General features: G+C 53.8%; 1 protein-coding gene across 2 annotated transcripts in view; it reads left to right on the forward strand.

Annotated features, from left to right (window-relative positions):
• Positions 1–26976, forward strand: part of TENT4A (terminal nucleotidyltransferase 4A) — a 46604-nt gene that overhangs the window by 12541 nt on the left and 7087 nt on the right. For both annotated transcript variants that reach the window (XM_040493682.1, XM_040493691.1), the window contains exons 2-10: positions 14746–14869; positions 15427–15473; positions 16398–16518; positions 18736–18843; positions 20016–20144; positions 22502–22715; positions 24890–25016; positions 26038–26138; positions 26740–26912. In XM_040493682.1, coding sequence (XP_040349616.1) covers positions 14780–14869; positions 15427–15473; positions 16398–16518; positions 18736–18843; positions 20016–20144; positions 22502–22715; positions 24890–25016; positions 26038–26138; positions 26740–26912 — 1110 coding nt within the window. In that variant the 5' untranslated portion in view covers positions 14746–14779. The remainder of the gene's footprint in view (positions 1–14745; positions 14870–15426; positions 15474–16397; positions 16519–18735; positions 18844–20015; positions 20145–22501; positions 22716–24889; positions 25017–26037; positions 26139–26739; positions 26913–26976) is intronic.

The raw sequence follows: 26976 nt of genomic DNA on the forward strand, positions 1-26976 counted from the left end.
GGGGGGTGGGGGGGGTGGGCACCGTGCGCATCCTCGTGTCTCACGTGGAACAGCGCAGGGCCCCGCGAGGTCTCCCAGCCGGAAAGCAGCAGGGCCTCTGACCCCAGGCCTTCTGGATGCCTGGTGACTCTGCAGTGCTGCCTGGACACCGGAAACCACAGTTTACAATCGATTAGTCTTGGTTTTGTGTTTATGTCAACTCGGTGCTCACCACCACGACTCTTACGGGGTTCCTGAAGATTTCTGAGTTCTCGGCGGGGTCGCTGTTTCCAGTGGGCCTCACCGAGGGTGCGGCTTCGCTGGCAGAGCTCTCAGGAGCCGTGCCTTCTTGCCTTCAGGTGCTGTCATCGGCGTCGCAGGAGCAGATCCTGCTCCTCTGGCTGTGACCCTGGCCTTGCTCTGCTCTGGCCGGGGCGCCCCTGGTCCTCGCACCGAGCTCCGCTGAGCACCGGGGGCCCCCGGCAGCCCTCGTGCGTACTCAGCAGCTCTGCATGCAGAAGCCTCTGGTGTCTCTCTGGTATGTGCCTGCACTCAGGTCTCTAAAGGGGAGCCGACTGGGGCCACGTTCCCGGAGGCCCGCTGCGGACCCCGGTGCCAGTCTCCCTGCCTCAACCTGGCCGTGTGTCTGGCTGTGGATGCTGTCCGAGATCGGACACAGGTCGGACTCCCCCGTGGGTGAGGGTGGTTCGCATTGGTCAGTTTGTCAGTCGCCTGTCCCAAGCCTTCCCCTCGCCTAGGCACGGTCCTCTGTGCCGCGGCTGTCCCAGCGTCGGTCGCACCCGCACAGCGGGCTCTGCCCTTGCTTCAGGGAGACCGGCTGTGCCGCGAACGCCTTGTCCTCCTGTTAATGGGGTGTCTTTTCCCTCCGGAACCTTTTCCCCTCAGATGACTGCAGTCACTTTCTTCTACCCTGTGCTCGTTTTGTGGAACGAGGCTCCCGTTGCTTCGGCTCCCAGTCTGTGTGCTTAGCACTGACCACTCCCTCCCCTCACTCTGCTGTTTGTCAGCAGAAGTCGGGTAACCCCGACTTCCTGGGCACGTTCTTACCGAGGTTTCTTCTCTGTAGACCAAGGCTCCAGAGCACACTTGTCCTGATCTCCGCTTGCGCCTGCCTCCCTACTGACTTCCTTGCTTCCGTTGCGTACTGGGTTCCTCTCTTTTCTTTGTGTTGTGTTTCATTTCGTTTCTTTTAGCTTTTCTTTTCGCTGTGTTCTGTTTCTTTTCTCTTTTTTCTTCCTCCCCCCCCCCCCCCCCCCCCCCCAGGCCACCTTTGTGCCCACGTGGCACAAGTGTGTTCCTGTTGTACCCTTCCCACCTCACTGAGAAGCGTCAGCTCAGGCTTGAAAGGCCGTGTCCGAGGCCGGCCTCTCCGGGACCTAGCAGCCCTGCGGGTCTAGAGGAGAGGCTTGGGGGACTCGGCGGGCACCTTTGTGGGGGCTGGAGTCTTCCTGAATGACTCCGGCTTCTGCAGGCCTCTTGGGCCCTCTTCCTTCTGGCCATGGGGTGTCTTCACATGCCCACAGTCTTGTTTGCTCGGGAGTCAGCCCAGGGGAGCTGCCCCTGTGTCCCGGGCTTGGGCTTCCTCCGCTTCCCCAGGCCTCCCGAGTTCACCCTTGCCGCGGGCACCCTGCCGCACGTCCTTCTCCCGGAACGCTTCCCCCTGAGCTGTGGGGTCTGGCTGCTGCTGGCCCTGCGAGCCCAGCACCAGCCCCGGCCCCTCGGCACCCAGCCTCCGGCAGCACGGGCACGGCCGGGCTGTGCGTGTGGTTATTGCCTCCCCTCTCCGCACTGCCCTCTCTGCTCTCCCAGACTTTGAGCAAGGGCCTTACTTACTTCGTTGTGCTCCCTACTCAGAGCCAGCAGCAGGGTAGTGCCTGCTGTCTCGTAGGTCTACGGGAGGAAACTGGAGAGAGAGGACTTGCGTCTGCTTTCTGCACTTCGTGTTGCCTTAAACCTTTGGATCCGTTAAGCCCTCCCCCTCCTCCTCTCCCCTCCCCAATAATTTTCCAGTCCTGTTGTGCTTTTTCTTTCTTTTTTTTTTTAATTTTTTTTAATGTTTATTTTTGAGAGATAGAGACAGAGCGTGAGTGGGGGAGGGGCAGAGAGAGAGGGAGACACAGAATCCGAAGCAGGCTCCAGGCTCTGAGCTGTCAGCACAGAGCCCGACGCGGGGCTCGAACTCACGGACCCGTCAGATCATGCATGACCTGAGCCGGAGTCGGACGCTTAACCGACTGAGCCCCCCGGTCGCCCCTTGTTGTGCTTTTTCTTAAAAACATTTTCAGTCCTCTTGGAGGGACCTTGGGAGGTTGCTGAGTGCTGAACCCTCTCCCGAGCCTTAAAGAGGCTGTGGTGTCCCGTGTGAGCCCCTGACAGTCGGTCCTGTAAACTGGACGGGAGCAGTCGTGGCTGGCTGGAGAGTACGCATATGGTAAGTGAAAGTCCCGGGAGCTTGTCTCCTTTGGGGAACGGACGTTGAACTGTGACACATGTGGTACCGGACGTGGGCAGGTCCCGGGGAGGCAAACGCGCCAGCGTGTGGGGTGGATGGGGGCTCGCGGCCCTGGCACCGGGCAGGTGATGAGCGCCTGCCGTGTGCCTGTCTGGGGGGGCCACTTGGAACCGGATGTAGGCCTTACCCAGTGCCTTTCCAGTCTTGGTGACAGGGAAGGTGACCTCACGTCCTCCGTCAGGGGCGTCGGGACGACTTGTCTCCTTAGAACAGCACCGGCAGTGAGACTGTGCGTGCCTCTGGTCCTGCTGAGTGGTCAAGGCCAGGCAAGCAGCGGGTGGGGGTGGAGGTGGAGGGTGGGGGTCCCAGATTCTGCAGGAAGCACACGGGAGGGTGGCTGAGTGGGAGGCTCCAGGGAGCACTTTGCGCAGCGGGAGCAGAGGCCGCCGGGGCGCTGACCGGCCTCAGCTCTTTGTGCAGGAGCGCACCCCCGGTGCGGTGTTGAACTGCCGAGCCTCCCGTCGCACGGGGTGATGCTGGTGGTTACCCGGGTCGCGCTCAGGAAACGTGTCCCGCGGTGCCTGCACAGAGCAAGCCGGTGGTAACATGTCAGCTGATGATACGCGTGTGGCCAGGGAGTTGTGGGGTTTTTCTCGCGAGTCCACGTGTAGCCTTCAGACCTCCCTCCACACGCAGCCCTTGGGCAGCAGTACCTTTGATGAGCTGGCCCAGCAGAGCGGGCCTGTCAGCCGTGCCCGGTGTGGGGTGGCCAGAGAGCCTCGCACACGTCTCCTCTGGGTTCATCCTTCCACACCTGCGGAGGATTTTCTGGGAACGTGAGGGTAGTTCCAGAGCCCCGTCCTCGGGTGGGCATTGCTGGGGCGGGGGGCGAACGCGGTAGCTTCCTGAACCAGTGGCTTGGCTGGCTCCAGAAGCAGAACGTTAGCGATGAAGGGGCCTTGGAGCTGAGCGGGCGTGGAGTCTCCTCGAGAGGCGCGGCGCTGGGCACGGCTCTCTCGTGGGCTGACAGGGCCACAGGACGCGCCCTTGCTGGTGTGCCCGAGATGTAGGGGCAGGAGACCAGGGTCTTAGAGAAGACTTACCACAGGTACGGGGATGTCTGCCCTGGAACCTTTGGAGGTAGAGAGGTGTCAGTTCACGAAGCTGATGGGATGGTTTTTTGGTGGGTTATGGTTATGAGAGCAGTAATGTACTTGTTGAAGAGGCCTGGACACTAGGGAAGAGGAGTCACCCATGATTTTCCTGCTGGCACTCAAGTGTGTTTCTCTGCTGTTTTTAGTGCTACTCTAAATACACTGCACAGGTGTCATTTTGTATTTGTTCAAATCTAATTCGCGATCAGTGCTTCCTCGGTCATTGGAAAGAAAGCTCTTTTAAACAATTTAAAAACGTTATGTGGATGTACGTTACTCCCCGAGTAGAGTTATAGTCATGACTTTGCATTCTTTATAAAGGGACACACGTTGCAGAAGTTTCTGCACAGGTTTCTGTATGTCGGGTCACCTCCTGAGTGTGGCTTCCCAGCTTTGTGGCTAAATGCTGAAGTTCAAACTACACAGCTCTGGGTCTGAGTCTCGGTTGCGTGATCCTGGGCTGGCTACCACCTGCCTAACGAATAGTTTTCTCATTTGTAAAGAGAAGACAGTATTTGCTTTCAGGACTGGGAGGCTCATGAAAATGCTGGTAACGTAGACGATACTGTGTAGCATTCCGGAATATTAACGTTTTCAGACTCTTACTAATCTTCCTCAAATGATGATTGTCTTCATGGAGGGTCGGGATCTCTGGAAAGAGGACAGAACGTGTAGCTGTCTTCATTTCAAAAATGGTGCAGCAACTCGAGCTGGCAAACAGGGCTCGGGATCTGGGCTTTTAGACGCAGCCATACGGTTCCCCCTGAGCACCCTATGGGTGGCCACGGTGCTTCCTGATTGTGCTGTGGCTGCTGTGCGAGTCTTGGTGGCAATGGCCTGAGCCAGCGCAGGAGAAAGCCAGCATATGTGGCTCAGCAGAGTGCCTTCTTGGCCTCTCCTTGCCCCCCAGCAGCTCTGCTGGCTGTGAGCTAGTCCTTAGACTTGTAGGTCGTGGATTGCACTGTGGGCTCTGTAGGGCACCAGTGTCGGGAGACTGAGCCCTTTGGTCATTTTTGCCCCTGATGGATTGTGGACGTGCTAATAAGCAAACGGGTTTTCTCCAGCTGGTACCCGTGGCATGGGATAGGTTCTCGGGGGTAGTAATACAAAATGGTTCTGAGTAGCACTAACCCCACCACTGGACTTTCTATTGCGTCAGCTTGTGAAATGCTGGGTTAGATTCACTCTGGTCTGTAGGAAGCTCCCGGGTGCCTCACTAGAGTTCTCTTTCTAGAAGCCATGTCAGAATATCCTTTCTTCTCTAGCAGTGAGTTCAGGAGAAATGCGTTAAATTAAGTACTTTTGTCATGGATTAATTATAAGCTTCTGGTATCTGAGTTCTTGCTTTCTTGCTTTCTGTTATGAGGGGAAGAGAAGACTGCTGTGGATCTGTGGTGTCTGAGTGGCCCCAGGGCCTTTGCTTGGCATGTGCAGTGTGCTTGGGTTTGCTTTGCTAAGGTAGAAGAGTGTCATTTCCTTTGCTGGCCTTCAGCTTAGGTTCTGAAAGGCCCTCAGACATCTGCCTGCACCAGGACTCACTGTCGGCCGAACAATCCCAGGAGGGGTCTTGGACGGAAGGGGATAGAAAGCGCACTTTTATTGGGAGCTGAATGTGCACGGGACCAGAGTTACAGCATTGATGATTCCAAAGCTGCAGCGCCCTTCTGACCTGGCTGTTTTGTGAATGCTAGCTGGGTTTAGCCTCTTCAACCTGGGTTGGCCGTGGCCTGCCCCACGGCAGCTGTGCCCTCCCAGCCCATCCTGCCTGCCCTCCCCCAGGGAGGTACCTCCTCTTCCTCTCTGTTGCTCTCAACCCCCTCCCTTTGTAGCAGCTTCCCAAGGGCCTCGCTCTTCCAGTCACATGTTACACCACGTGCAGGTCAGCTTTGTTCAAAGCCCTTCTGCGGAGAGACGGGGACACAGGTGGGTCTCTGGAGCGGGAGTGCTGGGGTGCAGGCCCTTCACGCAGGCTGACGGGAGCCTGGTGTGGAGCTGCCGCGTCGACAGCAGAAGTAGAGGAACGCCCTGGAAGCACTGGGTTCTGATCTGCAGTTCCGGTGGTTTTCTTTCCACTTCTGAGCTTGTGTTTTTATTTTATTTTATTTTTATTTTATTTTTTATTTTACTTTATTTTATTTATTTATTTATTTTATTTTATCTTATTTTATCTTATTTTATTTTATTTATTTTTTTAAATTTTTTAATGTTTATTTCTGAGACAGCAACAGAGCATGGTGGGGGAGGGGCAGAGAGAGAGAGAGGGAGACCCAGAATCCGAAGCAGGCTCCAGGCTCTGAGCTGTCAGCATACAGCCCGACGCGGGGCTCGAACCCACAGACCGTGAGATCATGACCTGAGCCGAGGTCAGTCACTCAACTGACTGAGCCACCCGGGCACCCCAGTGAGCTTGTATTTTAAAAAACAAATAAATTTTTGAAAGCCTTCTTCAAGGTTTTCTAAATACTTGGGGCAGATGTTAATTGCCTTGTAATATAATTAAAAATAAATAAAAATGATTCATAATTAGTTCATTAACCGTATCCGTAAATGGGTAATTTAAAGAGGATCATTCACCCCCGAAATATAGAAATGATTCAGCCTTTCCCTCGTGGAAGTCTGCCCTTGCCATTGGCTTAGCAGCCCATTCTTTTCGGTTCGGATCTGAGTCAGCACCTCCCTCTCTGCCGTCTGTGCAGTGGGGTGGAGTCTGAGTCCTTCGTCCCCCTGCAGGTTCATCGGCGCGTGCTTCAAAATGGACAGACTCCAGTGGTTAACTCCAGATAGTTTCATCAAGGCAGTGGTTTTGGCAAAAGTGTCGACAGTGAACATGTGGAGTCAAGGGGAAGGAGCTCCAGTTTATGAGAAACCACTGGCTTTTTAAGGCTTTTGAAAGGTTTTTTGTTTTGCTACAGTTTAAGTTTATGTATTTATTTTGAGAGAGAGCATTTGCTGGTGCGCAGTGGGGGGGGGGGGGGCGGCAGAGAGTCCCATGTGGGCTCCGTGCTCAGCGCAGAGCCTGATGCAGGACTTGAGCCCAGGAGCTGTGAGATCATGATCTGAGCCAAAATCAAGATTCAGACGCTTAACCGATGGAGCCACTCAGGTGCTCTGACGCTTTTGAAAGGTTTTAAGAAGAGTTGGAGGAAGTGGGGGAGAGGAGGGAATAAGTTAACAGTCGAACGCAATTTCTGGTGTTTTCTATTGCATTTTCCTTTGTAATGGAAAGCGTGCTTCTCCCCCAGCATTTGGAATTGACCAGGTTCGTGGGGCATATGGTGAAGGTGTACTGGAACGCGTGGCTAACAGGACTGACAGGGACCATGGGGACCAGGGAGGGGTCTGGGGACCAGTGTTTAGGGTTTGAGACTTCAGTGAGCCAGGAACATCCACCCTGGTGGCCCTGTGGAGCACAGCTCGTATTTAGAGAGGCAGGTGCTTAAATCGGGGCTGTGTCCGAGGCCCTGTGCACGTTCGTTGGCATCCCTTTTCCCTTAAGGAGATGGTGACTAAACCCTCACCTCTGGCCATCGCTTTCCTTGGAAGAAACCGCGGGATTTGAAATCTAGGGGGACAGGCAAACCCACCTGTGCTTCCCGCCTCCCGGGCCAGCATCGTTACCTGTTCAGCACGTTTCCTTTGCCACTTTTCTTCCCGTGTGTCTTGCTTGCAATACGTTTGATCGTCTTCGCTTCTGGCCCCTGTGTCTTTGTGTCCGTTACCTGCTGAAGCACCCCTACCTGTCCTGCGTGGTGGGTACAGAGAAGCCACCTTTGGGTCACCTGGCAGAGGGTGCCGGGGCTGGGAGGGGGGTAAGAGCTGGCTCTGCCTGGGGCTGGGCACCAAGTCCCCCCCCCCCCCCGGGGGAGGGGGGTGCTCCCCCTGCAGCACCTTTGGAACCAGCCAGCCCTCCTCGCTGGCTTCGATGCAGATTAGACGAAGTTGGGAACCGTGTAAGCCCACCAGCTCAGCTTCTAAAATCAGACGTCCTCCCGCAGTGGTCGTCTGTGTTCATCAGTAGCCCCAGGAGCTGCTACATCAGATGGTTGGGTTTGCTAACCAAATAGTACATGTCACCCTCCAAGTAGCTCACGGAGTTGGGCTTCATAGATATTTACAGCAACCATACACCAGGTGCTAAGATAGATACTAAAACATTACTGATCTTCATATTTGGTACTAAAAGCAGAATTTGCAAAACCGACTAGAAATTGAGCAGTCATTACCTTTTGAATGGGGTTGGACTCTTGGAAGAGAGCAAACTGTGGATGAGAAGTGTCTTGTTTTTGAAAGAACTGTATTTTCTAATCCTTAGTTTAAGAGTACGCTGGGAAATGGTGCTTCAGGAAGTCGAGTACTTTCACGATTCAAACTGAAATTTACTGAAAACTCTGCTCTCACCACTCCCGTCTTTCTTAAAATACCAGAAAACGCATCGTTCAGGGTTCTCTGCAGCGAGTGCCACGTGCAAAGGTGAGATCTTCCACATGGAATCTCAGAGCGCAGCCGACCCGAATGGGCCGGGCGCCTTGCTGGAGCACCTGCGTTCCACCGCCCAGAGACGCACACGCTGCTCGCGGCCTCCTTTCCCACCGCGCCTGCCCAAATTGGTGATCCGCTTCCGATGAGGCTGCGACGCCACCACTGAGCAGTCAGAAGAGCAGTGTCACGGCCCCCAGCAGCACGTACACCTGGCTTCTCTGCTTAGTAGGAAGTTTGCGCTGCGCAGAGGCTCCAGGGTTTGCGCACGGCTCTGAGGCTGGAGAGTGTGGCGGGGAAGGCGTCATGTTCCCGGGGGTCCTTGCTGTTACTCTTGTTGCCTCCCCGGGACTGGACGCCTTGTGGTCAGCTTCTAGTTCCCGCATTTCTTTGGGTCCTGGTGCCATTGTATGCAAAACCCTGACCCATTTGAAGTTGTTTTCGTGGGTCAGAAATATAAACTTCATATAGACAACTTCCTGGAGAGATCAGCTGACCCGAAAAAGATGCACCATTGTGAAATGTACCATGAAGGAAGAAAAGTGTTTAATTTTAAAATTGATCTGATGCCCGGGCATTGATTGAAAACTGCATCCCAGTTCCAGGCATGTTAGAACGTTGGGGGAAAAGAGTGTCTTCCAGTGAGACTGGAAGAATGGTCTGCCCAGTTCTGCAATTACATCAGCGTCTTTGGAAAATGCCATAATCAGGCACCATTGTTACTAACATCTTGTTAAGTTGTTAAACCACAGTTTTGTAAATGTGACAGTAAGTATGTGTCTAAATTCTATCAAGAACTGTAATGTTTAGTTTTGACAGACATGACTCTCTCTTACCCACTTTTAGCCCTGAGATTTAAGAACATCTGTTTTGGAGAAAGTTTGGAAAAGAGAGTCCCAAGACCTGTTAGAAGTTGCCTTGTCTTGTTTGTTTTTAATTGAGGTAGAGTTAGTTTCAGGTGCACAACATTGATTCACCAGTTCCCTACATTACTCAGATGTGGCCACCATCTGTCACCGTGCAGTTATTACGGTACCGTTGACTCTGGTCCCGTGGTGTACTGTTCACTCATCTCCGTGACCAATTTTATAATTGGAAGTCTTCCTCTTTTCACCCTTTGCACTTATCTGCCCATCCCCGCACCCCCCTCCCTTCTGGGAACCACCGGTTTGTTCTGTGTGTTTATGAGTCCGCTGCTGTTTTTTGCTTGCTTGCTTGTTTTATTTTTTAGATTCTACATATAAGTGAAATCGTATGCTGCTTGTCTTTATCTGACTCACTTCACATAACATGCCCTTCGGGTCCATCCTGTGGTCACAGATGGCAAGATGTCGCTCTTTTCTGTGGCCGAGTAATATTCCGTTGTGTAGGTCTGCCACATGTTTGTCCATTGGTCTGTCAGAGGACACTTGAGCTGCCTCCACGGGTTGTCTGTACAGACGGCCGACAGACACGCGAAGAGATGCCCAAATGCAAGTCAAAACCATGATGAGATACCACGTGTCAGAATGGCTGGTACCAAAAGCACAAGAAATAACCAGTGTTGGCGCGAACGTGGAGGGAAGGGAACCCTGTGCACCGTCGGTGGGAACGTCAGTTGGTGCAGCCGCTGTGGAGAGCAGCATGGGGGCTCCTTAAATGCGTACAGAACTACCCTCTGATCCAGCAATCCCTCTGCCGGGTATTTGCCCAAAGGAAACGAAGACGGTGCTGTGAAAAGATCTGTGCCTCCCTGTGTTCTTTTGCAGCATTATTTACCACGGTGCGTTTTTGTCCACTTGGGCTCTGGTTGGAGGGTTGTGTGCGCCCGGTGGAGCCCCGCAAGCGAGACCGATCCTTGGGTGGGGGGGTCACTTCTGCTTTCGGGGGCTGCCAGGTCCTCCAAGGGCGAGAAGAGGGAGGATCTGGGGGATGAGACAGAGCCCGTGCGTGCAGTTCTGGGAAAGCTCGACAAGTGTGCCCTAAGTGGGGCTGCCCCTGCCTGCCCCGTGTCTCATTTAGCCTGTCTTGGGGGGAGTCAGGAAGCGGCCGCCAGGGCCGCGCGAGAGGCCCGCTAGTTCGCGTGTGGCTGTTTAGATTTACGTTCAGGCAGATTAGAGCCCCGGGTCCGCGGTTGTGCACGTGCAGTACTACGTCCCGGGTGCTCAGTGGCCCTCGCACAGCACGTGCCATCCCCGCGGCCAACCGTGTGGGGAGCAGGTACCCCTCCTTCCCTGGAGGCGGCCTTGGTACCTGTGCGCCCCTCGCCGGTCTGCTCTGGGAGACCTCTCCCGGAGTCCACTGCCTCGTGTGGGGCAGATGGGAGGCCTGACTCGATACCCTCTTTTTTTTTTTTCAGGGCATCTATATTCATCGTTAGAAAATGCACAAGGCAAAGAGAACTTAAAAATCACACTCTGGTCATCTAAAATGCAGTTGACTCTTTTGTGTTCATTTTTTAATTTGTATGATGAGCACGTTCTTGAAAAAAAACAAAACCCAATCTGCACAGAAGTCTCGAGATTCGAAAGTGGACTGTTCCCACGCCAGCCCACCTGAGTCTCCTGGGTGGGAAATGCTGTGAGCGTCAGCAGGTGGCCTTTTAGACCTTGTCCTGTGCTTAGTGCTGCACACAGGGAGGGGCCGGGCACTCAGACGCAAGTGGGGCCGGGTCTGTTATCAGTCTTCGTACCAGCAGGCTGTCGTGGGATCTTCTTCACCGGGGCACTCACGTCTTCCGTGTTCTTCATGAGTGGACAGCGTCTCCTGTGGGACCAGACCTGACGGCCCCAGTCCTGCACTGAGCAGGCCCTGCAGATTCTGGGGGTGGTTCAGGGTCTCAGCACAGGTTTCCGGAAGTGGAGTGACTGGGCTCAGCCTTTTGATAAATTGTCAGCTTACCCCAGAGTATGCCAGGGCCTGGTCTTTCTGCAGAGTCGGATTCGTCCTATTTCTGCCATGTGCAGTTGCCGGTCGCTTTTTAATTTGTTTACTGTCAGCATGTTTTTGGAGAGAAGTTCTTCAGTCTCTGTGTTGTGATGGTTGTCGTTTTGTATGAGGGCGTAGAAAGGCCGTCTTCAAGTCCAAGCTGCTGATGGTTCCTTGTGGGTTTTTCCTTCTCATGTTTGGCTTTTTTCACTTAAAAAGTTCCACTCTGCATCCGTATTACATTCTCAAGTGTCGAACAAGGTGGGACTCTTACACCGTTGTTTTTAGGCTCCTGTTCAGGATTCAGTTTGGCTACAGAGAACAGAAGTAACGGAGTGTTGGTGGTCCAGTCTCGACCATGGGGTTGGCCCACTGCGTTCACCTGCACTCCTTGTTCCACACCTGGGGCCTTTCTCGCAACCGATCACGTGGGCCTCTCTTCCCTTAAGAAACCTTGCCAGGAAAACTCATTAAATAATCGTAGTGTCCTGGTGGTTTTGAGATGCCCCCTCTGTGATCCCTTATAGAGGAGATTTTTCTATGATGGTCACAGCACAGAAATTTCCATGGAAGATTTGGAGACCCAATGCTGGTGGCTGACATTGAGCCCTAAGAGATCATGACTAATCGTAGATACGGAGACTTCAGTGTGGTTTTATGTAGATGTCTTGTCAGAGGTGCGATGCCTTTGAGGTTTTGATGTGTGAGAAGAGTGAGCCTCCTCGCTTTTGTTGCTGTGTGGAAATGACCACGTGGACATAAATGATGACGGACGAAACTCTGAACCACTTTGGAGAATTGAGTGTGCCGGTGGATTCAGGGTCGGGAGTAACAGACTAATAAATTGACCTGTGGGGTGTCTGATGCCGGCAGTTGGGCCTGTGGCTGATAACACTTCATTGTGAAAGTGTATCGCCGACAACATAAGATGCAGTTTCTTAAAGTGATGAAAACTACGCGTAATGTTAGGCGTGAATAAAATAATTCAAACTTGTATTTAGCCCTGTTTGGAATGTTAAGTTTGGGTGTATTTCATGGGGAATGTAGATGTTAAATGACAAGGTCCTAAGCAAAGCATTCATTTAATCAGAGCTTGCTTTGATTCATCCCACACACTCCAGTCAGATGCTCCCCAGGAACCAGCACTGTTCGGGCGCTGGAGGCCAGGCAGTGAGCGGGGAGGCCCTCGCCACGCTGTGGGAAGGACGCAGGGGGCAGTGAAGGCGGGGGTGGGGGGGTGGGGGGGTGGGGGGGAGGGCAGAGGCGTGCTGCCCCCCTTGTCTTGTGTTTTTTGGTTTTTTTCTTTTCATGTTTAGTTTTGAGAGAGAGTGGGGGAGGGGCAGAGGGAATGAGGGAGAGAGGATCTGAGCGGGCTCCGAGCTGTCAGCACAGAGCCCGACTCGGGGCTCCATCTCATAAACCGTAAGATCACCACCTGAGCCGAAGTCGGACACTTAACCGACTGAGCCACCCAGGCGCCCCTGTCCTGTGGTGCCTGTTGAATTGCTCTGATGGCACAGTCCTTTTCGGGTTGGGGTTGGGCGGTCGTCCCCTCCCTGCTCAATTCCCCCACCCTCCTCACCCAGTCCTGGGTGCCTCCTCAGCTGAGGGAGGGCTCCGCAAGGATCCTGCTGAGCAAGAGCAAGCAGCCGAGGGGGCTCTTGGGGTCTGCCCACTTGTGGTGATGGCTAGAGTTCCTGTCTGTCTGGCCCACGGTGCCATCGCAGCCCAGAGGACCGTGGACCCCGCAGCTGCAGGAGTCGCACTGTGGCTCGCCGACCCTGCTCGCCTGCAGAAAGGGCCAGCGGGGGCTTCTCATCCAGTCCCCGCGTGCGCCGGGAGTGCCCTTCTTATTCCCAGAAGGCAAAGCAGGAGTCCTCTTGCTGTCTGGTCTCTGTCACGGCTGTTACCGGTTAGGCCCAACGAAAGCCGCATTTCAGGTCGGTGCGTTGTCAGCGCATCTTCTCTTCTCGGCGGAACGCGACCCTGAAACCGGGAGGCCTCGTGTTGCACTTGGCACCGCTTCAAGCTCTGGGAACGTGGGCCTGCCCTGACCTCGTTGTTCGTCTCTCCTGAAATGTGGGCGGGGGTGGGAGGGGAGACGCCAGGCGGCCCCGTCTTCTGTCTCCAGCCGGTCAGCGGACCTGCGGTAAAAGGACACGGTGTGACGCTCGCTGGTGGTGTCTGTGCAGACGACAGCGAGGGGTCCCTCCTGCTCCTTCCTTTTCTGGAGCCTTGAGGGTGATGAGGGCAGAGGCTTGGGACGTCGGGGGCTGAAAGTCTTAGGTGGTCACTTGAGTTGCACGCGGCTTAGAAGGAAGTTGGCGGTCCTGGTACCTTCTACCCTGCAGGTGCCAGCCTGCAGTGACGTTTTGGGAAAGTGGCACGCCCCGTTTGCTAGATGTTTTTCATGGGTTAGGCGTGTGGGATGTGGATAGAATTCCAGATGCTAGCTTGGCTATTCCCCTTCTGCGACTTGGGTCGGTCAGCTGTTTAACTTCTCTAGATGTGTGTCTTTATAATTTTGCCTCCAAATTTCACACCTCTGTCATCAGAGGGGTCCCGAGAGGCCCTGGAGCCCGTACGCTCTTGTGCTGGCTCAGGCAGCAGCGTGCTTGGCTGGGATTTTCTTTTTTTTTGATTTCCTACGAAGCTGAACATGGTAGACCTGATTTTAAGCTCCAGTGGTGGCCGGAATCTAACTGGCCTACATCCAGTGCAGACGTACCCAGGGCAGAGGTGTGGGGGATCGCCGACTGCCAGCTAGAGCCCCCAGCGAGCTTGCAGCGGCCTCCAGGAGCCTGTCAGCCGGCTGCTGAGTGTTAGGAACGGTCGCTGCACAGGGATTTCGGGGGTGCCGGGGCAGAGCTCCAGGCGAGGGAGTGGAGGGCCGATGTGACTCGTGAGGGGACGTGATGCCCCTTGCCTTTGTCACTTGACACTAACAGGTCCTGTTGAGAAGTGTCGCCGTCTGTCACGCGGACTGTTCCACTAGCTGTCGCGCTAACGTTATGTTGTTATCGAGCAGATTCTATTTTGTCATTTCTTTGTTCACTGATCAGACTTAGAGAGGAAGTAGGTGAATTGGATTTGTTTTGCTTCCCAGGATTAGATCACCTGCCCCATAATTTAATCCCTGAAAGTGACTGAGGATGACCGTATCTCCCTCCTGCAGAAGGAGGCTTCCGTGTAGATCCTTGGCCCTGAAACCGAGCTCCATGAGCCAGGGTCTGCCACGGGATGGGCTTTTCCGGCCGCTACTTAAGGAGATCTCTGTTAAGGGAGAGAGGGCCTCGCACTGGCACCGCACCCGCATCTGCTTGTGGGCCTCCTGGTCAGCTGGCGCCTTTGGGGGGCGTACTCCCAAGTGTGGTGGCAAGGGCGAGGGGGCTCTCGTCCGCGGGGTGCGGTGGGATCGGAGGCCTGGATGCCAGGCCGGCCCCGCTCTGCGCTCTGTGGACGGGCTTCCCTCGGCTTCTGAACGTGGTCCCCGCGGGGATTGTTCTGGAGGGTCCTGCAGGGCCGAGAGGAAGCCTCTGTGTCCTGGCAGACTTCCCCGAGTCCGCCCGTGGTGGCCAGGCGTGCCGGGCCGCCGTCGCCCACGGCGTGTTCATTCCGTCCTGTGCTTGCCGAGGGGAGAAGAGCTGGGGTGCTCTGGGCCCAACGACTATTCCAGAGTCCTGTTGATCGAACAGCAGAGTGGACGTGGTTGACTTTCAGAGCAATAACGCGTGTGTTTTCTCTTTTGTCCACCAGACTTCATGAGGAAATAATTGACTTTTATAACTTCATGTCCCCTTGTCCTGAAGAAGCAGCCATGAGACGGGAGGTGGTGAAACGGATCGAAACGGTGGTTAAGGACCTCTGGCCAGCAGCTGATGTGGGTGCCCTGTTCACTGTGCTTCTGTGTCAGGCCGGGGCCTGGGCTCTCCTTGCCCGGGGCCGTGCTTCCCCCGGGGCGGCCCGGGGGGGGGGGGGCAGCAGGCATCACCCAGGAGTTTGTTAGAAATGCACGTTCTCAGGCCCCCGCCTTGGCACCTTCCGGACTCCGAAATCCGACCCCTTGCCCTCACTCCGCAAGCGTCCTGTGCCCACAGCACCCATCCTGATGTGGGCCCCCCTCCTGATGGCCGGGCTGGTGGAGGGCGCGGCGGGGTGGGGGGGGTCCCCATGGGCGCGGGCGGCCACTGCATTCCCTTCCTCTTGGAAGATGACCTCCCACACGGTTGTCTTTCAACCTCTGCGCCCTGGGGTTGGAGGGTTTGAAAGCAGCTCTGAAAAGTCCTCTGCTCTGAGCACTTGTGGGAAAGGCCAGTAATTGTTTCATCTCTCAATTTTGAGTTTTAAAAAATTCTTCTGCAGGGGGGCATGGGGGGGGGTGGAGGGCTGCCTGCTCGCACTGGCCTGTGCTGTAAGACGACCACTCTTTTCTTTCAGGTACAGATATTCGGCAGCTTTAGTACAGGCCTCTATCTTCCCACGAGGTGAGTACCAGGCTGCCCTGCACAGGCCGGCCCGACGGCCACTCAGCTGGAGCGGGCGACATCTGAGTGTGCGGTCAGGGCTAAATGCAGGCTCCTCATATTCAGATCCCAGGCTAGAAACGTAAGCTAAAGGAAGAGACGGCAGCACAGAGGGAACAGGGCCGGAAATAACGTTTAACCTAGTGTTATAATAACTGATTGCATCTCCCCTCTTGCGCTTGATTTGGGGTGTCGCAGAAATGCTGGCCGTTAGGAGCGTAAAGATGAGCGGGAGGGCCATGGGAAGACAACGCGGTAGAGAAAACTGAAAGTTTGGGTGTGTTTTTGAAAACTGATCTGATGTTTCAATGAAGATTCCAGCAGGATTCTATTCAAGCAGTATTTTGTATTTGTATTTAATTGAAAAGCAGCCAACGAGGTAGCCTCCTAAAGTTGTGCTTCAGTATTTCCTCGTCAAGAACTATCTTGATACCCAGATCAGTTTTATGTGCAGTGTTTCGTTAACAGCTTATTTTCTCCGAGCCCACTGTTAACACTTGGAGACTAAACAGGGCTGTAATCCCAGGATTTGGGGTAGCCGTGGCAGGGCCCGGAGGGAACGGAACAGATCCTGGGTACCCAGGAGCCACAGGTCAGCCAGAGTGGTGCAGTGTAGACAACAGTGTAGACGGAGGGCCAGGAAACCTCTGGGGAGCGTTTCAACCTCCTGACTTACCTGAGGATGCTGGGAGGTTCTTCCCGCCTCTCGGCTCTCCGCCCACACGTTACCAGCAGCTGCACACCGCGTTTTCTCTCCCTCAGAGGGATGTGCTCGGTGGGGGTGGGTGTGCCCCTTGAAGGAGTTGTGAGCGTGTGCCCCACGTGCGCGTGTTACTGCACAGTGATGTGAGCAGGTGGCTCACGGTCACGTGTTCTTCTGTCCAGCGACATCGACTTGGTGGTCTTTGGGAAGTGGGAGCGCCCTCCTCTGCAGCTGTTGGAGCAGGCCCTGCGGAAGCACAACGTGGCTGAGCCGTGCTCCATCAAAGTCCTTGACAAAGCGACGGTAAGTGCGGGCGGCTCGGGCCCCTCAGCCCCGGTTGGCGCTTTCGCACACCTGCCAGCTGCGGTGACTCTCCTGTGTCTGAGCTCACGCTGTTTACGGGCGTCACCGCGTAGGGTTCTGAAGAGTTCTCTACTTCCGGTGTAAATGTAGCCGTGTTCGAGTAGTTAGGACTACCAGCCGAGCACGTATCTCATGGCACGTTGTGAGAGCATCACACGGTACTTGGCGCTGAAGTGCATGCTTGGGCCAGGGCCAGCCTCTGTCCGGATGCGTGAGGAACTGACGCGTTCCTGTGCTGCCCAGTCTCGCTCCCATAGCCCAGTGATTAAAACACGGCGTTTGTTACACAGAAGACAATGACCGTTTGCCGGCTTCTAGTTAAGCAAGAACCTGCCCATTCCTTTCATCGTTCAGACACGTACCTGTGGAGACCTTTTATCTCAGGGACAAGTTGCAAGATCCGGGTGCTCTGACGTGCACTCATCCAGGTTTACCCAAGTCCAAGTCTGGGGCACACACTGCTCGGGCCCTCGACTCTCACTGGCCCCTCGCGTGGTGCCTCTCAGAGCCCCCCCCCCCCCCGCCCTGCCCTCTGGGGCTCTGCCGTTTGTCCTTGACGGGAACGAGATGGCGGTGGTCTCTGACCAGTGTCCAGGTTAGATGCAGAGGAGCTGAAGAAGGCCCTGCTTGCCCTTGGCTCGGAGCACGGGGCGGACAGACGGTCCAGTCGGTGTCACAGGAGCTGCTGTGCACACCTCTCCCTCCGCTGCCAGGGGCCCGGTGTAGACTTCAGGGGAACCGAGCCACGCGGGTCCGGCACTGCTCGGTTCTCTAAGCATGAGCTGACGCCGGGCCGCCTTTTCTGCTGGTGGCCTCACCTGCTTCTCATCCCGGGCTCCGGAGGCCAGCCTGAGAGTGGTGTTTAAGAAGGAAGCTTGTCTGTATTGAGCGACCGAGAAATAAGTATGGTGGTATTATCGCTAATCTCTCGACTCTCTGAGTGTGTAGGAGGGTGCGCGCGTGGGCGCGGGGGGGGTGGGTGGGTGGGTGGGTGTGGGTGTGTGTGTGTAAGCCAGGCGAGCACCGGGAGGGGTTTTGGGAAAGCGTCCCGTGAGTGTAGACAAGGAGGTGCCACGCCCAGCGGTGATGGGGAGCAGGGATTGTTCATGAGGAATTGACTGTGCTGTGGACACGTGGGCTCCTTCTGAAACACCGTCTGGGCAGTTCTTTGGGAAAGCATTTTGTTTTTCTGCCCTCTTGGACCACACTCGCTGCAGCTGCCCGTGCTTGCTGGTCTTGCTGGTCTCCAGGAGTCACAGTCCCCACCCACTGGCCCATCCCTGTCACATCCCTGTGTGGCCTTGGCAGTTTCCTGCCAGGTGTGTTTCAGGGCCCAGAAGAGGTGCGCACCCTGTATCCAGACCTTTAATTAGACCAGTCGTTTTGGTGAGGGAAAGTGCTTTTTCGTTGCTTCCAGGCTGCCTTTTGTTCTGGAAGTACACAATTCATTTTCTGGGGGGGGTGGGGTGGGGAGGGGTGTGGTCAGTATGGCTGCTTGGGCAGCCCTCACGAGGCAGGTTTTGAGCACCTTGCACGTCTTTATGATGAGAACCTTTCCAGTCTAGCTTCTTAACTCTGGGTTTTCAGGAAAGTGGTTTTTTGTGTTTTGTTTGTTTTGCTTTTTTGTTTTGCTTTGGTTTTGTTTTTTAGTTAAATTGTCTTAGTGAAAACCCAAAGTAGGATTGTTTGGAGAAACATCAGCACGAAACATAATTTAAAAGCTGGCTTTGGAGTTCCTTTGAGCGTTTGCAAAAATTCTCGCAAACATAATTTGGGGACCTGGAGTGTCGCCCCATCACCAGGTGCCCCCGGGGGCGGGACAAGAACTTAGCCAGCTTCTCCTTGTGGAGCCCAAGCCTTCCCGCAGGTAGTGGCCATGACTGATGCTGAGTCCGGCCAAGAGGGCCGGGCAGAGGTGAGCACCGGCTGTTGTCAGGGGGTTGGAGGAGGGTCTGGGGCTCCAAGGACCCATGAGGTCAAGGTTCACACTGCAAAATCTCTTTTCTTCTTTAGAGCCTGGGACTCATGATCTCTCAGCTCTTTTGTGAGTTAGAAAAGAAAACCCCTCTGTACAAGTTCGGAAACATTTTGATATCAGACTGTGGTGAATGTTGGCCAGTAGAACCTAGTTGTTTTTTTAAAATTCAATCTCTGCAGGTACCGATAATAAAGCTCACAGACCAGGAGACTGAAGTTAAAGTCGACATCAGCTTTAACATGGAGACTGGGGTCCGGGCAGCGGAGCTCATCAAGAATTACATGAAGGTGCTGTCGTCCGCGTTAGCGCTGTAAAAACGGGCCTTGTTACGTCAGCATCTCACTTTAAACTCTGTGATAGTCTTCGTGATAAAGGCAATACAGTTGAATTACTTATCTCCGATATTATTTCTAGAGATGCTTTGAGATTGTGTAGCTCTTTTGTAAGTTTTCACTTTCCACGCTGACCAGGAAGTAGAGTGTTATTTTAGAGAGCTTGGTTAAAATGTTCTTTCTCATTATTACAAACTGACCGTCCCTGGAGCTCAGTGTGCCTGATTTGCAAGGGTAGTTTACCGGAAGTGGAAGACGTCCTGATGTAGTTTGCTTACTTTGGATTGTCTCGGTGCCTGAGGGCGGGGTAGCCGACTTGTTCACTGAGCCCAGCAGGTGTGGGGGGGGTCCAATGCGACAGGCGGTCTTTCCCTCCTGTTACAGGGAAAGAGGTGAAGCCCCTCACAGAGGCAACCCCAGTGTCACCGTCTGGACGCTGCCTCTTCCTGCAGGCCCAGGGACCCTGGTCCTTCAGTTGTTCCCTATCCTCTGCCACAGCAGAACGTGAAGAACAACAGCAGCTTCCACACTGTCTCCCCACCACCCCCACCCCTCACCCCCCACCCCCCTGCTTCTCCAGCCTCTGCACTTCCTTGTTCCCTTCACCCTGCTCTCCGTGGCCCTCTGCTCCTGTCCTCCCGACTCATGAGCTGCGCACACACACCCCACTTGGTCCTCTCTGGGTGCCTCGGGTGTTGTTTCCGGGTTCTTCCCGGCTCACTGCCACATCCCTCCTCTCCGCCTCCTCGCCCCCTACCCTGCACCTGTCACAGGGCAAGCCGGGCCATGGGAAATCATTTGAAGGAAAACACTCATTGTTCCCTGACCTCCTCTTTGGGGATTGTTCATGCAAGTGTCCCTACCTCATCCCTGCAGGACCATAACCTGGGATGTGGCTCTTGGTGGGGGGTGGGGCATGTCTTAATAAGCCCCTCACATAATGAATTCTCAGGCCCCTAAAGTTTGAGGATGACGGGCCCAGAGCCTTCCAAGTGGCAAGAGGATTAAGCTTTTCTTCCTACTATGTGAAATTGGCTATGTGAAATCATTCAAGGTATATTAACTAACCAATATTTTCTCTCTCTCTCCCTCTTTTTTTTTTTTTTTTTTTTTTTTGGAATTTACAGAAATATTCATTGCTGCCTTACTTGATTTTAGTATTGAAACAGTTCCTCCTGCAGAGGGACCTGAATGAAGTTTTTACAGGTGGAATTAGCTCATACAGCCTAATTTTAATGGCCATTAGCTTTCTACAGGTGAGTGTGTGTTCTCTCTAGAGACCTTGACACTGAGACTTTGTAGGAGTAGATGCTTCCGTGATGTCCCAGACTCCCTGCTCCATGCTCCCACGGTCCTTGCTGCCCTTTACTCCTGTGTTCCCATCCAGGAGAAATGAACCTCTGATTGTCAAGACAAAATTATTTTGATGAATGCTTCTTTCGTTTCTCTACTTTATAGGTTATTTTTTTAGTTGATTGAGCTGCTACAGGGAGGGCAGGCTTGTCTGGTCAGAGCAGTCAGGTGTGCACCAGTCTGAACTCGAGGGCTCCGTACACGTGGATGCTCTCGTGCTTCGATAGACCATAAAAAGCTGGTTTTCTTGGCTACTAACTGTGGCTTATTAAAAATTTGTCACCAAAAAAAAAAATTGGGTACCATATACAATTGAAAAAGTTGCTGAAAAGAGAGTCTTTTTTCTCAGATTGACAAGACACAAATACTTGGTCTTGAATTTTACATTGCCCTTGTTTTGTTGAGGACCGTGGAGCAGCCTGTCAGCAGAAAACCTCCCCGAGTGTTCAATGCTGGGACGTTGATAAACTGTGCTTACACTTGTTACCATGTAAGACAGTTTCTAAGTGAATGGAAACCTTGATGACCCCGTTTACATTTTCTTGAAGGATTCTCTGTTCGTCACACAAACCTTGCGTGTGTATTTTAGCTGTGCCGGGCTACTCCTCCGTGTTTACCGTTAATTTTTGTACTTGTGATCGTGCTTGGGATTTGATATCCAAGGTTTGACCCCTTTTTCTCCTTATTGTTCATACTGCTGGCCCAAGGCATGGTCACACCGCCTTTCATTAGTCTGACTCCTCTGACTCCGGGGCACGTCTCTGCCGGAGACGCGTTAAGAAGAGCGAGACTGGGATTCCACACCTGTTTTCTTACAGTTTCTTACAGTTTGCTACCAGCGCTTTGCCTCCACTTTGGCCTCCGTGATGCTGCCCTTGGACCCATTCTTCCCATTATTTTGAACTAAGTGCAACCTACTGTTCTGATTCCCTCCCGTTTTCCTGATTGGAATTATTTCAGTCGCCTTGTCGTCATGGCTACTGCCTGTTTTTATGGTGCCGGGCACTGGGCTCGGTGCCTCCTGGCACATTCCCCACGGGGTCCCGGGCGCAGTCCTGTGACCCTGCAGAAGGCCACACGCGGTGTGCGTGGGATTGCCACTGGCCTCGTGCCCCCTGCTGCCCGGTGCATCGTGCCGCGAACCTGGGCCCCTAGCAGCGTCTGAGTCCATTTCGCGGCCCACAGAGGTGAGAGCCCCAGCCTTGCACTGGGTGGCGCTCAGGTACTTGGTTTTGACTGGAGGGCAGGAGCACGAATGCTGCCCTTGTGCCGTTGGCACGTGCACATCCTCAGTTCTTGAGAGCCCCAGAAACACCTGTCGGTGCCAGGAGCTGTCTCTCCTCAGGGACCTGTGTGAGTTTTCAGGAACTGTGGCTTTCACCCGGACGTGGCCGTCATCCTCCAGGCCCGCCCTGGCCGGCGTGATGCCCCGTGTGTCCCGCGGTGGCGCCATGAGCACACGTGCCCACTGAGCCCTCGCAGCCTGGCCAGCAAGGCTGACGGAGTTTTCAATTAATCTGTTTTAATTAATTTAACTATGAATGGCCACACATGGCTTGTGGCTGTCACTGTGGGCAGCGTAGGCCTGCCTCCCGAGCCTCTCAAAACAGGAGGGTATCGAGAGGCTGTGTCCTAGGTTCAGAAGAAGTCCGTCACCCGCTTACAGAAAATGGGGCACCAAACTGAGGCTGGCACTAATCCGTGTGACGAGCAGGGATGTAAATTTGGTGTAAATGTTATGACACAGTACTAATCACCTGTACACAGTTAAAATTAATCTCACATTCTGGTTGTATGTCACGCTGTGACACTCTCCGGTCTGATACTGCCCTCTATGGGTTGTATTTTGGAATAACGGAATTAAGGTTGGATGGAGTCTGTAACGTTGCATTCACCGGCCAGAGGACTCTACGTTGTGGAGAAGACGTTCTGCGTATTTATCGGTATTTGCTAATCTGTGGTTAATCACATGTCTGCGTTAGTAGGAAGACGCTCTGTGGGTCACGAATTTCGGAGAATTAAACTGTAATAAAAAAAACAGAGATGAGAAGCTTTTATTTCTTCTGAACTCTCTCTGTTGACGAAGGCTCTCCAGGCTCGGTTAGGGCCTCACCTCTGCTGCTCGGAGCGTCCTCACAGAACTGGTGAGAGCAGGTGCCCCGGAGGGTGTTTCCTTGGAGAGACCTGTAGGTCTCCTGATTTCATGCCGTCTATTTAGAAAGTGACTTGAATCCAAATTGTGGATATATTGCTTTTACAGTTGCATCCAAGAATTGATGCCCGGAGAGCTGATGAAAACCTTGGAATGCTTCTTGTAGAATTTTTTGAACTCTACGGAAGAAATTTTAATTACTTGAAAACTGGTATTAGAATAAAAGAAGGAGGTGCCTATATCGCCAAAGAAGAGATCATGAAAGCCATGACCAGTGGGTACAGACCATCGATGCTGTGCATTGAGGACCCTCTGTTGCCAGGTAAGGGCACCTTGCTCCGAGTTAGCTGGTATCTCCAGTGCACACCGTGGCCGTGGCCGTGGCCGTGGCCGTGGCGGGGCCGGGAGGGGGCGTGTCTACAGTCCCTGCAGCCAAGGGCGGTGCACTGGGTTCCAGGCGGGTTCCTACTGTGCTAACAGTTAAGCGGGATACCTTCAGAACTCTTTCGTTTAATGCTTCTAGTTCTTACAACGTCTGAGTTTTGTTTCCATTCCTTGATTAACCAGAAAAATGTAGGAAGTGAAAATTAAGAAAAGTGTATTTTTTATGATTAGTAAAGTATAACATATCCGCATATCCATCGTAGACCATTCACTTCTGAGAAGCAGGTCACACAGAAAATGAAAGTGTGCCGCAATCCCCTTCTGTTTCGGCGTGTTATCTCTCCAGGTTTTTCCTACACAGATATTAACATTTATTATTGTAATCTTACTAATTAAGTGGCCCCCATAATGCACACAGCTTTACAACTCGTCGTTCTAGTTTACAGCGCATCCCAGGCCCCTTTCCTCTGTGCGTAGGCGTGTTCTGCTACAAGGATTGCTGCGCAGACGGTCCTGAGGCGGCCTCCTCTTTCTCCACTTTTATTCCCACGAGCGGATTTGATGGCGCTCATGTCCCCGTTAGTGTAGGGACAGTCTTCTTAATCTTTGCTGGTCTAACAGAACCACGTAGTATAAATTTTCATTGAGTTTAGATTTCTTTTTCTTTCTTTTTTTTTTTTTACATTATTTATTTTTTGAGAGACATAGAGCACAAGTTAGGGAGGGGCAGAGAGAGAAGGAGACACAGAATCCGAAGCAGGCTCCAGGCTGTCAACACAGCTGTCAACACAGAGCGTGACGCGGGGCTCAGACTCATGAACCGTGAGATCATGACCTGAGCCGAAATCGGACACCCACCCGACTGAGCCACCCAGGTGCTCCGAATTTAGATTTCTTTCGTGGTTTAGTGAGGTTGACCCAATTTTTATCTATCGATTCCACAAATGTTTATTGAGCATCTATTAGGTGAGACACTGTTCTTACTGTTGGTGATAAAATCAGTGACGGACAGGTGACAGAGAAGGTGGGGGGGCGGGATGTCAGCTCCAGGTACACTGCCCTTCACCCTGAGTGGTTCTGGGAGATCCCGCGCGAGTGTTAGGGAAGCTTTCCTTGTCATTACGCTGTCCTTTATTTCTCCCCAGCTTGTCTTTCACATCTGTATTTGGCATTTCTTGTTCAGTTACTATATATTTTTTAATGTCCTCAAGTGTAACAGTTTTTTTGTTTTGTTTTGTTTCGGGGCTGCTGGAGTGTGGAATTTACTTCTTAACAGCCTCTTGAAAGGAAATGTGCTGACTGTTCTGTCGTTCATAAATGACGTGACTTAATGCCGTGCTTTTTCTGTAGTGATTCCCCAGCAGCGTAGGAACACGTTTCACGTCTGTTTGTCTGTGTCCAGTCAGTTAAGTTGGAGGTATTTCCAGTGTCTTCACTATCTGCTTAAATGTACTTAAAAGAGGAAAGCCCACGTTATCACTGGATTGTATTACCAAATCTGGAAAAGGAAAAATCCCAATACTTAGAATGTCTCCTAAAAAAGTCCTGCTTACTTGCATTGTGAAGGATGCTGATTGAAATTCAAAACTGTCCTGTGACAAAAGTTCCTCGACTGTGGCTCACTTGGTGACTTCCCTGTTGGCTCCATGCACCCCGCGCCCGGCCGGTCCTCACCGTGGGAGAGTCTGGGCCTGCGGCCTTCCGCCCCGAAGGGCGGGCTTCCCCGCGGGTCCCGGCGGTGCTGACGGGATTGCTGTGTCTCGGGCCAGCCGCCTGCCTCGTGCACGCCTGGCCAGCACCACCGTGGTCGGTCACAGTCGCTGCCTTGACTCTCTGGTGTCTTTGCCACCTGGGGAGCTGCCTGACTTTTTCACGGACTGTCACTCTGTCTCTGAATGACATCGCACAGAGGTAGACCCGGATCTTAGCCCGCGAACGTCAGGAGATGGCGCCAGTGACGGGCAGCGTGTTGGCAGGCGCCTGGCTCGGCCTTCCTGGTGCGTCCGGAAGTGGGGAGGGCCCGCTGCAGAGTGACTCACGGGAGAAGACGGGAAACATCTGGATCAAGGGCCGGATGTTGGGCAGGGTTTGACAGCTGCCTCTCTCTTTCAGGAAATGACGTGGGCCGCAGTTCCTATGGGGCCATGCAGGTGAAGCAGGTGTTTGACTATGCCTACATTGTTCTCAGTCATGCCGTGTCGCCCCTCGCGAGGTCCTATCCAAACAGAGACTCGGAAAGGTAACGCAAGTCCCCTGTCGCTGTCCTGGGCTCTCGGCCCCCCGGTGTGGCGGCCACACACCTCGGCCTCCGCGGAGCCGGCCCCGCCTGCCCCGCCTGCCCCGCCTGCCCCGTCATTGCTTCCGTGAAGTTACTGGCAGATGTGCCCCCGCCTTGTAGCCCAGAAAGATGCTGATGAGGAAGGCCGGGCAGGAGTTCAGGGTGGCTTGACACCGAAACTTTCTTGTTTGGGGACTTGGCGGTTTCTTCAGGGCGTTTGATTTTGGGGAAGTGATTTCTGGCTTTTTAAAACTTGGGAACGTGATGCATTCCCTTGAGGCTGTCTTCAAAATGCACATACTGAGTTCTGAGTGAGTGCGTCTGGGCCTCTGGGCACACAGGCCCCAGCCCTCGTCCCTGTGCGTGCTCGTTCTTGAGTCTCCATTTCAGAGGACTCGTACGGGTTGAGAGACGTGCCTGCGGCATGGCTGGGGGAGCGGACGGAGTGAGGGGGCGGTGGGAATGAAGAACAATGAGGTGGTGGCCAGTGCTCGTGGAAACTGTGCCGGACGGGGAGTTTGAGGCCCGGCACTACCGGTGATCGGCTTGTCGAGGGTTTCGAGCCTCATTCCGCGCATGGTGCTCTCTGGCAGGGCTTTCGGCCCGGTGCTGGGTGCTGGGAGCCTCGGCCCTGGCTGCCTCCACAGGGGATAACGCCATGTCCGACCTTCGTGAGTGCTGGGCCGGGGGGCACTCCCCTGCTTAGACACCTCCTGGAAACCGTCTTCTGTAGGTAGCTGTTGGCCCCGGGACGTCTGTATAAGCGAGCCCACCATTTCTATGCTATGATCTCAAAGCACATCTGGGCTCAAGCATCAGAATTTATATATACTTTGTAAACTTATTTTAGCTTTCTTCCTACTGTCTTTCACTTAGCAAAGGGATACGTTGTTAAAAATAGAGAATAGCGGGTCGGAAGGGCTTGTGGGCTCATAGTAGCTGCCGCCCTCCGCTGACCACCCCCCGCCGTGTCCTCCTGCAGCACTCTGGGAAGAATCATCAAGGTCACTCAGGAGGTGATCGACTACCGGAGGTGGATCAAGGAGAAGTGGGGCGGCAAGGCTCCCCCCGCGCCCGAGCCTGGTGAGACTTTTCTGCTCGCATCTGTCACTTGCGCACTTTGGCACCTCGTGTGGCAGTGCCTCTCGGTCCCTCCGTGGTAACTGTCAGACTAAGTGCCTCGTCTTCTGTAACGTAAGAGTTTGCAGCCATGAGATTTAGGCCCCTGGACGTACGACGTGTGCCACACGTGGACTTGTAGCGTCTCTTCTAGTAACTGCACTAAAAATGTGAAAAGAAACAGGTGAAACTCATTTTCACGTATTTTATTCAACTTCTGTTCAACACGCGACGTGTATAAAACATTTTTGAGAGATTTTACTCCCGTGCTGCTGGGCCCGTGAGACCCTGCGTGCACACCACACGCTCCCCAGACATGGGCTGCGTGTTCAGATTTCGTAAGGTTTACAGCTGGAAACTGTTCCCGTAGCCACCTTGTTCTAAGCACAGTTGAAGGTGTCCCAGTGCTGAAACACACAGCTTTAAAAACTAAGAAAATTGAATAAAATTAGGAATTGAATTGGTCGGTCTTGTTCGCACCGGGTCCGGGCCTAGCGGCACCTGTGGCCCCCCGCCCCCCCCCCCATCCTCTCAGTGAGGTCACTCAGGCCTGTCTCCCCCGCAGACGACAGAATTAAGATAAAGGAGCGAATCAGCGCGTGTGACGGGGACCAGCCTCAGCGCCGGGACCCGGAGTCCGCCTACAGCCAGCGCCTGACCCTGTCTCTGCCCAGCCCCCAGCTGCTCTCGTCCGGCTCCTCCACCTCCTCTGTGTCCTCGCTGTCGGGAAGCGACATTGTGAGTGCGCCGGCCGGGAGACGTCTCTGGCTGGCCTTTGAACTCTAGCAGCCCGGGGTCCTCT

The sequence above is a fragment of the Herpailurus yagouaroundi genome, unplaced genomic scaffold, assembly GCF_014898765.1.
Source record: "Herpailurus yagouaroundi ecotype Mexico unplaced genomic scaffold, PumYag 29, whole genome shotgun sequence".
Taxonomy (NCBI): Eukaryota; Metazoa; Chordata; class Mammalia; order Carnivora; family Felidae; genus Herpailurus; species Herpailurus yagouaroundi.